The sequence below is a fragment of the Amblyomma maculatum genome, chromosome 6, assembly GCF_055883805.1.
Source record: "Amblyomma maculatum isolate TAMU_Amacu chromosome 6, ASM5588380v1, whole genome shotgun sequence".
Lineage (NCBI taxonomy): Eukaryota > Metazoa > Arthropoda > Arachnida > Ixodida > Ixodidae > Amblyomma > Amblyomma maculatum.
The window spans coordinates 112,505,098-112,521,582 of NC_139349.1; the positions used below are offsets into that span (position 1 = coordinate 112,505,098).

Here is a 16,485-nt window from a genome sequence, read left to right on the forward strand (position 1 = left end):
ACCTCTTAGGTGCTCGATTCGTGCAGCTGTGGATTGGCCCAGGGGGTCATCCTGTGAGAGTTGGTACTGGTCATGCGGACCACAACCCGCTTTGGTCATGCGGACCACAAGCGTCTCCGATAGTCTGGTGAATGGCAGCGCTGGGATCCTGAGGGAGCCCGTGATGCTATCGCTTCCTACACCTAAAGCTAAGTGTACCCGGGAGAGATGTTCCGGGCGGCCACCCTACTATTTACAAGCGTTGTAAGCAATCGCGAGCATTTTGCGACTGGTGTTGCTGTGGTGCCTACAGAATGAGGTGGGTAGCGGAAGTGTAAGGTAGAATATAGAGAATGAGGGTAGGTGGTGGCGGTGGGCATTGGAGAGCGGAAAATTTCGAAAATTCTCGCATGTTAATGTTGGCAGGTCACATGAATTGCATGCATTGAGGTGGTATGGACTGCTACCCGAATGTCAATTTGCCAACTCGGCTGTTGTCAGATGGGAAAATGGCATGGAAATCGTACCGGGCCCCTTAGGATCCCGACTAAGACATGCAATCCCTAGACCACGCAGGAGTGTTCCTACAGCTTGGTTAAAGCTGCAATTCTTAAATACATGATTTGCACTTTCGCATAGTGAGGCTTCTTACGACTGCATACTGTGCACGTGTGAGGTGACGTATAATATAATAAGGGCACAAATCAAGACAGTAGTGATTTAGAGATTAGCAAAGGACATGAATGGTAACGTAAATCGGAAAGGGGAGCCGCAGAGGGGAGCCAAACGCGGCCACATCATGCCCTTGAAGGTGGAACTTAAGGGATGCGCAAATTATACATGGTAAGGTATGTTCGCGCAAAAGAGAAACGCAGCATAAAATAGATATTCCAAGGAAAGTATGTGAATTATATTCTCATTGTGCATGACTCCATATGAACCCAAGTCTGGAGTATTGGACCACTCACTGCACTCTATGACAGGATATGACCAACACCTGAATATTTAGGTAGGCTCATACAAATGCCACTCGAACTTTCAGTAGGCTGTGCCTCCACCGATGCCCTTCCGACCTTTCCCGTCTTAACTGTGCTTTCCACATGCCAGCCTGCATAGTGAAGGGTGTCACTGTCCACTTCATTCCTCTTATTGACCCTCCAAACTTTGGACATTTAGAAAGCTTAATATGCGTTCTTTAATTAAGTGAATTCTCCCTTCGTACTAGGGGATAATTATGACAGTTTTATTATGGCGCAAGGACACTTTTGACAAATTAGCGCCATGGCACAGATTATTTTAATGACTCAATGTTGGCTCAAATGCCCATTTAAAAGCATTTCACCCCAGTTAAGCTCAACGTCAGGCCAGGGGAAATCTTGTACCTCACGTACCCCGTTGGTTGCACGGTCACACTGGGGATCGAATCCAGATGTTAATATAACGGCTGTTTAAACGGATGCTTAGAAAAATAATAAGAATCGCGGGTTTGAGTTCAAAAGAAGATTGCATAAGAACAAACCGTCAGTCCCGACGGACGTCACTTACTGAGAACCATAATTTTATTGGCCTTTGCTTAAGCTTGACTAAATATTTTTAATTAGTGGGAGTTTGAAGCCACGGACAATATGTCATGTTGGTGTTTGAAAGGAATAAAAAGCCGTTGTCTAATGATCTTCGACGCGAGGAAACCCAGCCCGTTTCTTTTTTTTTTTTTCCTGCACGAAACCAAAACTGAGCGCATGAGTCACGGCGGAAGTATAGTGTTACGCAACGCCCATGCATGACATTTTACAATGACGACTTTTTCAGACATTTTTTTTTTTTTTGCTCCGTCGCTTTCGGAAATAAAGACCATGCTGTTTGCGAAAATCATCTCTCCGTTTGCAACAAGCAGAAAAGCACAATATTGTGCATAACATCGCACAATAGAGCCAGCACTTCCTATCGGCTGCTTAGACACTGCAACAAGTCCCCTACCTGCACAGGCTGCATTTTGAGCTGTGCTTCCTGTGCGGCTGGAGCGCTTCAAAAAGCTCGAAAATTTTCGCCCTACAGAGTTTTAAAGGATTACCTTTGAACCACTGTGCGTCGAACTGTCTATTGGCCTTAACCATGCACCAACTCTTCCATTAACCTAATGAATTTCAGCTAACAATTGACCAAATTATGATTTCGTTATAGTAACGAATGTCCACCTTGCTTGCTGATAGATTGTTTCTATAAAACTTTTTTATTCATTTCAAACTGCGATTGTTTTATATTTTCGAAACATTCCGCTGGAGAACCTAGTATATCTGCACTTATTTTCTTGTTCATTACCTTGCATTAGGCGAGGACTGAATGTCAAAGTACTGCTCTCCTATTGTCCTGGAAAACAGGCGCTCTGACCCATTATTGTTCCTTTCTTATTCTTGTTTGGCTCTCGTTATTTCTCTTATCGAACGAGGCTTCGTCGGCTGTTAAGAGTCCTTAAGCTCTAGTCATTATTTCGCACTCACCCGGCAGAACGGCCGGAGCTGGCGATCAGCTATCGCCAGGGTGCTACAAGGCGTCGCCGTTCCTCCCGTCCTTACACCAGGCTTGTTCACTAACTTCCCAAAGAAATCGACATTATGAGACCGTTATCCCCAGTAAAACACATCCAAGCAATACCTTTCCAACTATACCGGCGTTTGTGCTTTTTTATAGAGGGTTGACTCCCTTTACAAGGCCGGTGTGGATCTTTTTATATGCATACATCACTTTAACCAGCTGCACCTGTCTGCATTCAATCGATTTTGCTGACTATTATATTCAGAGAAAGCCAAAAGGGCGCAAGTTCCCAGCATATCCACGGAACTGTAAAAAACTTTCTTTTCACCATGGTTAGCATCGAAGGCATGGGGTCTTCTGCTGTATCTTTTGTCAAGTAGTTTCACTGATTCAGCTAGCCAGGGTATACAGTGAGTGTGCGCATAGTACAGACTGAACACTTCCGCAGCAAATTTCACTTGTCCTGTTTATATCTACTTCTTCTTTGTGCTTAAAGGTCTTTTCCATGTAGCCATAATGGGGGAACCAGCAGATAAGTACAGAGCAAGGTAATCGCCAACTTGCAAGCATATTCTATCTTTTTTATATCCTGTATTTTTTCACTCACTCCCTTTGCACTCTTCATGTGTACCAGCAGTGACGAACTTGACTCTGGAGCTGATGTCTTGGAAGCAGAGATTCTTTGGCAAGTTGAGTGTCACCCCTGGCTTAAGACAGGCACTACATCGGCCAATGAATCGGTACTGCAGCCACAGTGTATGCCGCAGGCGCAAAGGCACTGAAGGCCAGTGATACCAACACATCTCGCTGAAACTCTCATATAGGTTTAATTAACATGCACACGCACAATGTTTTGCCATCATAAAGTGAGCAAATTCTCATCAGCGTATATCTGTACAGATGCTAAACAGAAGAAAAAAAAACAAAAAAATAAAGAGGCGATGGAGCACGAAGCCCTTTGGAGCGCGATTTGTCGTAACGCTGGGGTGTGCCTTTATGTACAGTGATGATTTCGCTGCTCAGTTCTCCAAGTGTCGCACAACACAGGCTTGAGGTCAGGGCTACAGACACTGCCAGAGGGGCACGGAAAAGGAAGCAAAGAGCAAATCGAAGCATGTTTCATCATTTGTACAGCAATAATCGTTTTAGGAAGGAGAAGTGGTATTCTTTAGCACCGAAAGTCATCCTTGTCGGGCATGCTTAATAACTTGTTAGACTCACTGCAGCACTTGTCTCCAGTGGTGGTTGTATGGCAGTCCGGTTCACAGTACAGGGTACGTGACAAAACACCACAAGCATTCACACTGCTTGAGAACCGAACAGAGGGTCACGGCAATATCGAAGCTGATCGTGGTTTTGCAAGCATATTGAGATTACTCTTATTAGGAAACCACACTTGCATAGAGACAAGTCTTGATTTTTTTCTTATTTTTTTTCAGACACGCAACAGGCACATTCACACTGCCATCAATGGGAAGCATTCGACGAGGAAGCATTCATCGAGTATTCCTATTGAAATTAATGTTATATACATCAGTCAAGAGGGATAACCAACCACAATTGGCACCAGCCAACCTGTTGCTTAGAAGGCCACTTGAATATTTTACGGAACTGAGCACAGATGTTACCACAAACTTTGTCAAAGCAGTTTTTTTTTACCACAGACTTGTGGGCTTTATTACACCTTACACATTATCTTGAAATTGAAGAATGACTTTTGCAAAAGCACACTGAGGAGAAACTCATGTAGGCATGTATCAATCCATGATATTTCTGTAATGATGATGCTGCTTTTACTAAAAATTTTTATTTTGTAACATAGAAAAAGAGAAAAAAAGAATTGACATGCAGATGAAGCTCTCGAATTGTTCCTTTGGCAAGTAAATTATGTGAATTGATAGTTTTTACTGCAAATTTCACTTTCTCAATTCAGTAGTTTATCTGGGTGATGCCTCACCCCATTGCTGCCTCTGCTCGAGTCCGTGAGCTGTCTTCGCTCATAACTGTTCCAGCAAACCTAAGCCCTCTTATGAGGGAACTGAGTGACATGAGCAATGGGAGGCTGCTTCTGTGTAGATCATGGCCAGAAGACAAACTCCAGATTTTCCACTGATCCATGGGGGCATTGAAGCCCAAGAAATTTCGGCCTCCTAGAGAAGCCTTAAGGCCCACCTTTTTCCCTCTTCCTCTGACCCCAACACCTCCCTCACCTCACCCAGTTCTATGAGTCAGTAAAGTTGTTTCCTCCTCTTTCCAGAGGCCAGTCTAACTGCCATTGAGCTCAAGACATGATCATGCAGTCCTTTTGGTCTAGACATTGCAAGTTCAAACTATGGAGGGAACATTTTCGAATGCCATTTTCTTCAGCAACGAATATGTCTCTTGCTGTTGGGCAAACATATGCATAATGAGAAAGTATCATATAACAAATTCTTATTAAAAATAAAAAATTGTGTATATTTCTCCTCAGTGCCTATTTCAAAAAAACCAACACATGTCCTGTACATCTTGTCATGACATTAATTGGGTCCTGAAGAAAGCTTGTCTGCAACACTGCACTCGTCATTGTGTATTTTTTGTTTGCTTGGCATTACAGTAAAATATGCCTGAGTATTTCATGCATCTGCAGGTGGTGCATTGCACGCAAGAAACTTCGTCCCTTTATATGGCACATGTTATTTGCAGGCTGTGTGTTTTATTGCATGTTGAATCAGAGAAAGTAGAATAAGTCTCTACGCTCTTATGCAATGACATTCTCTTAAGCCTTGTAGGAAATAAAGACAGCAGCTGACCCATATTTTGTGCAGCTTGCAAGGCTACGATATAAAAAGATTTTGACTAACAAAAACATAATTAGGTAAGAAAACTAAAATGTCACCTACAAACTAAGCAACGCTGCATCCTCTTATCTTCATGAAATATCATCCTTTAGAACACACAAACCTGTGCAATCTTGAACAAATATCGCTAACAACAAACATGAATACTGATGATAGCACAAGCTTTCGGCAAAAATAGAAGGAACATACATTTCTCTCATTCTGGGACACAAGAATTAAGTACTACGCTAAAACACAGCAAGGTCACACTACTTGAGTTAATAAATAAGGCTACCCTTGCCTTGCCTTTCTTTCTAGTCAGGGAAACATGACAGCTTCATGCATGGACAGATAGGCGAGCACGCACACACACACATGCACACTGGTGCACACTTACTCATATGAACAGTTACAATTATTAACAACTCTTTGGTTCCTGACTTGAAACACCGCATAAGTGGTGGCACCGCCGTAGTCACTTCAGAAATACGACACTTTTGTGGGCTTGCACCATCGGCGTCCTTTCTTTCTCCCAGGGTCTGACCAGAGTTCCCTGCGGGCGCACTCACTGACTGCACAATGTCCTCAGCGAGGGGGGCACACAACACTCTTGCTTGTTCCGTGGAGAGCACAACAAGTCCTATTTACATCGAGGTCTCCTGCCATCATACATGGGTGGCTAGTGTGCCTGGCTTCACATGGCTCTGCTGTGATGTGATGTACCTGGCACAAGCAAAGGAAGGAAGGGAGCTGTCAGTCAGTGGTCCATTGTTATAACACACACAATAGTGCTACTGGCATTGCATTGAAGGGCACAATCAATTGAAAATCTACAAATATGAAGTAAATACAACTTCCTGAATGCAAATTTAGTTACAGCACTACCGCTACAGCCACTAATTGCATTACCCATATGCAGTTCTACTTAAAAATGTTAGTGATCTGATTGATAATGAATCTGTACAAATGACTTTTACTTGTTAGACAGTCTTTGCTTATTTGCACTGTAACAGTACAATTGCTCTCAAAAATATATGTTTGTGAAAAACATGTTAGCCAGAACTTCAAGGAATTACTTTTATGAATGTGCTACAGAAGTGTGCAGCAGCTCGTGCAACAAAAGAATTCTTTCTATGAAGACAAATAAGGTAACATGGTATAAAAAAAAAAATATCGGATACGTTTAGGCTCCGCTTTAAAGTGTATGATGTGATAGCATAGGCTACCACTTCACATATAAAGCCCCATTTTAGCCAAGCCATACGAACCTGCCTGTGTAACATGTTTAACGCTAGGGTCCTGGCAGACTGATTTTAATATTATCCTCCCCTTTGAAAGGAGAGGCCTGAGTTGGCAGTTCCTGCCAAATGCTATTTCGATTAATTAAGAAATCACTCAAACGTGAACAAATAGACAAGAGCTGACTCAATGCTTACCTGTTTTGAGGCAGGGTTGCGGACGAAACGCCAGGCATACCAGCGGCGTTGGCGGTGACCGCTGGCACAGCCCTCGGGCTGACGTAGACACCCTGGGGAGGCGGCAGGTTTGACTGCGAAGTGCGTAGGTAGGGATTGGCATATCCCGCTCGGAACCGTGGGTCGATGCCCTGGCCCAGGTCATTTAGCGACTGCGGAGAACTGCCGTAGAGGCCGCTGTCGCGGCTGGCATTGAGCTGAAGCGACGCTGCTGCCACTGGTGGTGGGTTGTAGTCGCGCGAGTAGTCCACGTACGGTATGTAGCCGTTGTTATTTTGAGCTTCCTGCAAGTTGAAAAAGAGGAACGAACACGAAAATCATAGATCATTTCACATGTCCACAGGTAAACGGCGGTGACTGAAGCGTCATTTTGCTTCCAACCTAGCAATTCTCCATTGATTATTTCATACCCCAACAAATTGAGACGACCGGCTAGCGGATCTTTAGATATTTTTCAGAAACATTTATACGCTGCCTTGATCTTGCTACTTCTTCCCACCGCAAAAAAAAAAAGGAAAAAAAAAAGAAATAATAATAATAATAATAAAAAATAAAACAATTCTGTCAATATAAATTAGATGCAGGGTATTCGTTATCGAAGCTTTCAATAACTCCCGCAGGGACTGAGTTTCAGCATAATTATGGCGCACAATGCTGAAGAAATTTACTGCAAATGCTTGAAAGACAGCAGGAGGGCCCAGAGTGGACACAAACGCAGTTTACGTACCGTAACGATTCGTGTTTAATAGGCTTGCATGGCTAGGCACTAATGAATAATCAAGAATGTTTTAAGCTATGATCAAATGATCTGATTTCCAATACAACTCACCGATTTGGCGGGGAAAGATGAGTCGCCGTAGTCAGCAGCACTATTGGCGTACTTGTAAATGTCCGCAGCGTCGTGCGTGCGTGCCGATTCACTATTGTCCTCCCAGTTGCGGTCATGCTCGTTGTTGGACAAAGACGACGCCGTTCGGATCTCAACCTTTATGTCGGAATCTCCGGAAGACGCCGAGTCCGACTGCTTCCCTTTCTTTTCTGAATTGAAGTCGTCATCTGCATAAATGAAGGTGGCAAAGTTGCAGTTAAAAGTTGAAAGAATGAGGTTATCCACTCGAATGGTGAAAGCGTGGTATCTAGTGCGCAAACAGAGCTTGCACATACAAATGTTCAAATAAGTCTATAACTATAGCCAAAAAACGAGACAACCAAATTAATTGATTTTCTAATTACAAACTCGCAAGTTGTTGATATTTACCTTTCAAATTCTACTTATTTAGGCTGCTGTTCACTTTCAGCAAATACATACATATATTAGACAACCTCACTGCTTATTATAAAATGCATCTCTCATATCCTGAGTCGCTTTGGGACGTTAAACCACACAAACTAAACCAAATGTCACACAAAAACTAGGAAAAAAGTAAAAAGCAACACATCACCTTTGACAATATTCTTCTTTCGCAAGCAGAGGATAATAGAGATCGTCACGGTCACGACAAGAACTATGCCACCAATCACGCCGGCCAAGATGATGACCATTGGAAGGTTTTCTGAAATTAGAGTATGAAACTTAATATCCTGTGACATGCAAAGTGAAGAGCAGCAGTGCACTGTACAGCTACATCAAACTTTTATTACCTCTACTCCATGACAGCACGACAGCACTGGCCTGCCAGGCCAAACTTAGATAAGGTACGAGAATGCGCATTTTTTCATGCTTTTGATAGCCAAGAGTGTCACCTTAACACTGCTGTCATGGCTGGAGCACAAGTTCAAGTCATCTGGGAGCATAATGTTGATTCCAAAGCTACTATTAGCTACCCTTTTTTACTGAGGTCAGCTCTTCCTTCAAAGTCTAATTAGTGAAACTTTTGTCGGCAGTAATTTTAGGTACTAAGTTCTTCGTTTCTTTTACGCAAAAAAATAAATAAATAAATAATAATTTCACATGTTGCCTTCTGTTTAGAGTTTCACGATGCGCAAATCTCTTCACTTCCCCTGTAAAGGGTGCTCTGCCTTTGTAACAGTTGTACTGAGGTGAAGCATACCTGAAAACCAATGCACTGTAGGGAAGTTCAGTTTAGGAGCCATATTTGCTGTCATTTCATTTCATTTGATGGTTATATAAACGGGAACAAGCCCAAGCAATGACCTTTGGGTTCGAACTCGGCGGCTTCGTTAGCCACTCTCCATTGCGTCCGCACCCAGTCGGACCTAGTCACGCGGGCACCATGCACCACCAATTCATCGCTTAATCGCTGCACTGCTTCTGTCCTAAGACTGGGGTCAGTAAAGCTAGCCAGGTGTGATAAACGCGTCATCGTGCTCTCTTGTTCGTCTGCGCAGGTCCGCCAGTGAAACATTCGCGAGCGGCGTTTTTGCCACAGCCAGTGTGATGTAATTGCCCATAATCTACGTCACAGGAAGCGGCAACCCATCAAAAGGAACAAATTACATGAAAACAAAATTACTCTTAAAACGTGCTGCTAAATGTCTTCGCCTACTTTTGACAGTGTAAAGACTCACGAACGTTAATACACGAGAATTAATGAGATTTATAAAGGCTGCACTAGATTCTAAACTACAAGCGCTTTAAGCTAAAAATGAACAATCTCGGAAGTTGACTCACTTTGTTTTCGCACGGTGATGAGCCTCGTGTCGTAGCCAAACTGATTCCACACGGAGCAGTTGTACTGGCCGAAGTCTTCCTCAGCGGCATTGTGGATGATGAGCAAGTTTCTGAGGCCGTTCGACAAAGGCTCCTTTATGATTTCATAGCCTTGGTTATTGTCTATATCTACCAGCTGCGAAAGAAACGAAAAGAAAAAATATGCATTTGCACCCGAGACAGGACGTACGACAAATGCATCTAGTTTCCCCAATAAAGCAATCTGCCAAAGATATAGATGAAACACTGGGCGGTATAAAATACGGCTCCCTTTATTGGTGAAGTTAGTAATAATCTGTATGCATTGTTGGTTGGTTTTACGATTGCATTAGAAAAACGTTTTTTCGGCCAGGCAGAAAATTAAGCGCACGTCCCAATGCAGAGCAATGAAGAACAACCGATGTAGTACATGGAGAACATGGTGCGTGGCACCAGTTAGATTCTGGGAATGTACACAACTATACGAAAGTGAAATGAATGAATGAAACGAATGAGCCACGAAAAAGAAAAGGACACTAACACGACCTATCACGACATCAAAGGGCAGCAAAATAAAATAACATATTTGAGTCACTGCGTGGACGAGAAATTTCTTCAAACATTTATTTACTTGGCAGAGCTTCATTGTGAATGGGAGTGGCGGCTATAGTATATAGCTGGCTATAAACTTGAATAACGGGTGTCTCATCAGATTCAGTCTTAGTCACCTGAAGTTTGCTTCCTAAAGTTAATCCAACTTCCTGCCCAGGCACGAGAAACCGTGGTCAAACCGAGAACCGCAGTTTTAAGTTTTAAGCCTACGGGAAGCAGCAAAAATAACATGTTTACACGCACTAGCGATGCTGCATTCCAGAAGTTTTTGAACACAAGCTGAAATACACTGCAATTTATTATTTCTTTCTCCGGGCAACGGTTCTACGTGTTACTCCCCAGCGAGCTATGCTGGTTTTCAACGCGAGGATACTCAAGTTACCAGTTTAAGCGCCGGACGATGCCACGGTGTGGCAGACAGAAGTAAGCGTCTGCTAGTTAGCTGTTCCGCGTGGGAACACGGCTAACAAAACGGAGAAGCCGTTTTCAGCTAGCGAGTAAAGCCATCAGCGGCCCACTGAGCGACCGATAACGGCTCTTAAACTACACCAGCGCCGACTGCAGCTACAGAAACGGTTGCCGTTTCGTCCGCGGACCATGTTTCACGCGCAGCAAATTGAATGTCGCCCGCAGCGGCTGCGGCAAGCAGGAAGGCATGGCTCGTAAGCAAAAGAGAAACAGAAGCCCACTGCGGGCCGGACCGTTGTTAATCACGTCGCGACCACGTCATTTAAGCGTGGGAGACGCCCGCGCCGCGCAGCAGCAGCTCACGTCGCACGGAGCCTCTGCTGGAGCGGCGACGGCCGGGACAAGGAAGCGCGAGTAGACACCAGATTAATCAACGAAATGGCCCAGAAAAGTAAATCGTCGGACACCGCCAAGAGAGCCAGAGCAGAAGCGCTCGGGTCTGGCAACGATAAAAGAATGGAGCGAGAGAGGAACAGGAAGGAGGGTGAACTTGTCGAGACAACGAAACGGGCCGCCGTGCCGCAGCGTTTGCGCTCTTCCGTCGGCAAGAGTGGGGCAAGAGCGGACAACCCTATACCGTACGTACTACAACATGGCTCCCGCGCACAGCAAGCAAGAAGCGCGCGGGCTGGCCGGCTAGCTAGCTAGCTCGCTAGCTAGCAGCGTCCGGCGGCCGTCGTCTTTCGAGCGGCCTCAATCAATACTCATTAAGGAACGTTTCGTCATCGTCAGGCCCCCTCTCCGCTTCACTTCGCCTTCGCCACCGAGTCCTTTACAGGATTGATGGCCGCCTTATCTTCGCCACTTTCGTTCGCTCGTTTTGTGTTTTCTTGTTTCCTATCTTCTTCTCCTCGTTCTAACCCTTACACTCTATATATATACGCTCGTTTCCCGTCGCCGGTCTCTTCTTCCGCGTTCGCTCGACCTTCCTCGAAAAAAGAAGGAAAGCACGCGGGCTTCCTTGCACGCCATTCGAAGGAGCGAAGATGTTGGCCTGAGGGTTCAACGAATTGGGTTGGACCAGATGACGCTGCGGCCACCTTTCTCTCTTTTTCCTTCTCTGTTTCAATTTCGTCTTTACCGCCATTTCTTGCTCCTTTTTTTTTTTTTCGAGTCAGCGCGAAATAAGAACCGCCGAGTAGACTCGAGAGAAACAAAACGAAATGGTAGAGGACGCCTGAAATTACCGAATGACAGAACAAAAAATAATAATAAAAAAATAAAGGGGACAACGTCGACCGCCCTTAGCTATATAGGCGGCTCGTTTTTCACGGCGCGAGTGACCCTCGAGGGAGCCGTTCAAATTAAATGCGTAGCCCGTAATGTCAGCCATACCACTCCGCGCATGACTTGCTCCTCCTCGTCCTCTCACTGGGTTTGCTTGTCCGCGGCCTGTCTAATTTGTCGCGAGTAGGGTCTAATAACGGGGACAGTCGAAGCTTATTTACTGCTATTCGCCCAAGAGCATGCTATTGAAACGAAGTCCCGCGTGTGATTAAAAGAAGATCGTTTAGAGAGCATTTTTCTGCCTCCTCCTACACTTCTCGTGGTATTTTAGAGTAGCGCCACTTAAAAAAATATATATGCGAGCAACGTGGCTGGTGGCACGCAAGTTCGGAACCGGAGCACTTCAGTGTTCCCAATAATAAAGTCAGAGGGCACGGACGCATTCCGTACATGAGAGAAACTATTAAAAGCGAGCAGCAAGCTAAGCGGAGACCGAACGAAGTGTGAAATTCTGGAGCAAGAAGGCCGACCCCAAATACCATTTCTCAATCTAAGTCCCACTCGCAATAGGACTCGCTTGGACGGAGTTTCCTTAAAAAAAAAAAAAAAAAAAGTGGCAAAGAGTAACAGCACCAAGATTCCAGTCTGCTATTAGCACGCGTAGGAAGCGCATGCACAGTGATTTCAACTGTATCGATGTCGGCTCGAAGCAGCATTTCTGGTGCCAACCTCAATTATTTTTCCTTACCATTAACTTTTTTTCCTACCTTCTGAGGAGCCATCAATATAAGGCTTCTAATATCCCTGTAAGATTGGTCGTTTCGTCCACACAGAGCCATCACCTCCAATCAGCAAGACTCTAATCGCAACACCCATTGCAAAATTAACAATATCACCAGTAAAGTGGCGCGCCTCGTGATGATGTTAGAAAGCATTGGCACATCGTCCAAGATGAAGCGCACACAGAAAAAAAAAAAATTACGGGACAATTAGTTACGGCTTGCGTTGAGAATGCGGTAGCATTAAAGTCTGCTCGCCCAGCTTCTCCTTCTCCGTCACTTCTGCTCGCCCAATACGCTAATCCTGTGCAGGCGTAGATAATATATCTTCAGCACCATACTTCCCTGGTCGCTTCCACCGCTTACGGATATTTTCTACTATTTGGGAACACATGCAGTCCCTGGTGCTGGCTCCCTTCACCTAACATGCGGAGCTGTTAAAACGACTGCACACAACCGAGCGCAACTTCCAGAAAAAGCCGAGCCCGCCACCGCACCCGACGATGTCAGGTGACCAACCACACCTGCCAGCTCGGTCAGCGAATTTTGCGACACACGAAGGTGCCATGCCGGGCGCCGCAGGAATTTTCCTCCTATTAGGCTTTATGATTTCGGATTAAAACTGATTGATTTTCCAAGCTTATCTCTTCTGTACTTTTTCTAAATGGTGCACGCAATTCGCGCGGGATGCCACAGTTAATTTTCTAACTCCTGCAAAGAGAGCCGTATATCGCAATACAAGATTGATTTTGCTCGGCAGCCACCTGTCACAAAAGCCAGAGCGCAACCGGAGGAGAGCAAAGAAAGCAACGAGCACGTTGCCTTACCTGCAGGTTTCTGGACCATGCTACCCTTGTAGGCGGGGGCACAGAAGTGATGACGCACTCGACGCGCACTTGCTCGCCTTCGACGCCATACTGGGTCGTCGGACTGCTCACTTTTGGAGGGCCTGCGCGGAACAGGAGGCAAGAATTGATGCACACTGTTACAAAGCTCCAAATGAAGGGTTTCGACGAAAGCATGTCCCCGTCACATGTTAGGACAATAAAGGAATGCTCATGCAGCCCCTGACTCATGCCTAGACCAGAAATAGCAGTGTAGAGTTCTTTTATATTCAGCGTTTTCAATTTTGAGTGAAGAATCTGTGCCGACATCAAGACGTTTTTCTTTCAACATTTTAGTTGGGTAGATTACAACAGCAACGCTAACACGCAAGAGAATTCCAACTTAAATATATGCTCCATAAATTGCGCGACCAGGTCGGTACTAAAAAGACTGAGGAGCCGCTTGTCATGCTAATGATATGAGCTGTGGTTAAAACTAGCTTAAGAATGCGGAGGTATACGATAAGAGTTTTTTTTAATGCATTTCAAGAAGCTGCAAAAGTACGCCTCTCGCATCAAAATTCTAAAAAAAAAAAAAAAAAAGAAAGCGGGTCTACAATTGTAGGCTTGATGGCTGTCACGACCCTTGCGGCAATCAGGGGAACTGACCAGGGCTGTTGAAAACATAATATATAGTAGAGTGAAGTCACATGACAGTTACGAGCGTGTAACGCAAGCATTTCTACTTTAGCTCTGGTGTGATGGCAAATAAACAGATTCTCTTCTTTTTCTCGCAAATTCATACAACCGGATGTGAACCTGGACTTTCCCAGGACTTCAGCGATATTCTGTAGTGAACTTTCTTTTTACAGGTGGCTTGCAGAATTGACAGCCCACCGGTACGTCTGGTTAGGAACGCTTGTTAGCAGGTGCACCGCGTTCCTCCGCTCTCGCCATGACCTCCTCCTTCGACGGTTACCCCTTTGCGGGTTCTTCCCATGGCGACAACCCTCCGGTCGCCCCCCCCCCCCCCCCCACCCCCTCTCCCTTCTTCTCTCTAATAAATCTGAAGAGTGAGATTAACTTCTCTTCTCTTCGCCATCTTCCAAGCGTAGCAGGTGCTCTGCAGACGGCGATGACGGCGCGATTTTATAGAACGAGCTAATTTATAGCGAACATTCTAAAAATACAAGCCATCGTATAGTTGGCTGCCCGGTGCGCATAGGGGGCTCCACTATCTGCTAAAGCTCCAGAAATAGGCATCGAATTTTGATTTGAAGTGTCTTTTCCGGCGGTATTGAACTAAAGACTCCACCTGCTTTGGTCCAGTCACCCTTTTCACCTTGTTCTCTGGCAAGATCAACGAACTCTCCACGACTATTTCAACTATAACTACTGTGGTGAACCACTGCGCCTAATGGTGAGGTACTCTTACTACCGCACTATTGCTCCCAAAAGTGCACAAACAAAGGTTCCCGCCGCAGTATCATTATTCTGCCGCCAGCGCGCGGACTCACACGCACCTTTGACGTAGACGTGCACGTCCTGAGTGATCTCCGGGAAGCCGGGCACCGTTGCGCGACACGAGTATCGGCCGGCGTCACTGGGCCGCATCGCAGGGATGATGAGTGTCGCCTGGCGGGCCAGCACGCGGTCCGAGCCCTCGTGGCGCCACACAATGTCCGGCTTCGGGTTGGAGTCCACCTCGCAGCGCAGCGCCACCTCGGCGCCCTCCTCGGCGGCCACCGTCTCGGCCGTGGACTTGAACGCCGGCCGGTCTGCACGTCCCGAAAACAAACGGGCCACCACCGGTTGTCGTCATTCGTTTAATCGCTTGACAACGAATCAGCCGCATCATGCAAGCGTTACGGAATGAGGAGGAAGGACGTATAGAGAAGCCAGAAAGATAAACAAATGTATACCAATAACAAAAATGCTCAATAACATGACCGCCATACAGAAGTACAGATTGGGTTATTTTTCCTAAGCTTATATATATATATATATATAAACAGGGTGTCACACAACTTTCCCGATTATCTATTTTATTCCAACAGTTTCGGACGGTGGACCGTCCTTCTTCAAGGTAGAATACTCAATTCTACCTTGAAGAAGGACGGTCCACCGTCCGAAACTGTTGGAATAAAATAGATAATCGGGAAAGTTGTGTGACACCCTGTTTGAATTTAACTCTGGCCCATTAGTAACAAGCAATCCATGTCTATATATATATATATATATATATATATATATAAGACTATGCGTTATAGACCGTGCGTTACAAAAAAACATTGGTATGAAGAACACGAGTGACGGTGCTGCTGCGTGTCATTTGTGTTCTTTATACATGCATATTTGGCTCCGAACACTACAGATAACACTGTGCCCTTCTGCGATGACCCAGTGGCAAGGAAACCTGATTGATCTCGAGAACAGGGCTTCGATTCCGGCCACGCTGGCTGCGTTTTGATGGAGGCGAAACGCAAAGGCAACGTGTACTGGGTGATATCGGTGACTTTAAAAAACACCAGGTGGTCGAAATTACCCGAGCTCTCTTCTACGGCTTTCATCATTGCTGACGTCGCAATGGGACGTTAAATCCCCTATCATACCACACCATACTATACAATACCAGACAATTCCAAGTAGATAAATACCTTCAGAAAATGTACTGCCTTCGCCCAAAGCAAGCCGGCCACATTACGACCCCCCCCCCCCCTTTTTTTTTACTACTGCGAGTGAAAAAAAAAAAAATTACCCACGATTACGTTACTTCGTAACGCGAAATTTGAGCGCAGCTCATCAGCTGTTTCACCTTTTCGATGGATTGAGGCAAAGATTTCGAGTAAGACATGTACAATTACAGACAACTTTTTTTTTTAATTTTTCACACGTATTCCTTCAAGAAACACTCCACTAACAGTTCTTGGCTGTCACGAAAGAAGCTTTGTGGTCGGAGAAATGAAGACAGCAATTGAGTTATCAGCAGGTTGCGGGAAGCAGCGCGTGGGTCCATAGGAACGTTGCGCGACGAACAGATAGCAGCGACTGACTGATGCCGCTGACGCCGCTAGCGAGCGAAGCGAGTGAGAACGGGATGCACGCACCGTGATCCGCTGA

The 16,485-nt window shown here is 45.3% G+C and overlaps 1 protein-coding gene across 2 annotated transcripts in view; it reads right to left on the bottom strand.

Moving 5' to 3' along the window:
- Nucleotides 1-3,480: 3,480 nt before the first annotated feature.
- Nucleotides 3,481-16,485, bottom strand: part of LOC146186613 (irregular chiasm C-roughest protein-like) — a 354,131-nt gene continuing 341,126 nt past the window's right edge. For both annotated transcript variants that reach the window (XM_084607354.1, XM_084607353.1), the window contains 7 exons: nucleotides 14,889-15,143; nucleotides 13,369-13,490; nucleotides 9,438-9,612; nucleotides 8,248-8,358; nucleotides 7,635-7,861; nucleotides 6,767-7,089; nucleotides 3,481-6,053 (listed from right to left, as the gene is read on the bottom strand). In XM_084607354.1, coding sequence (XP_084463480.1) covers nucleotides 5,996-6,053; nucleotides 6,767-7,089; nucleotides 7,635-7,861; nucleotides 8,248-8,358; nucleotides 9,438-9,612; nucleotides 13,369-13,490; nucleotides 14,889-15,143 — 1,271 coding nt within the window. In that variant the 3' untranslated portion in view covers nucleotides 3,481-5,995. The remainder of the gene's footprint in view (nucleotides 6,054-6,766; nucleotides 7,090-7,634; nucleotides 7,862-8,247; nucleotides 8,359-9,437; nucleotides 9,613-13,368; nucleotides 13,491-14,888; nucleotides 15,144-16,485) is intronic.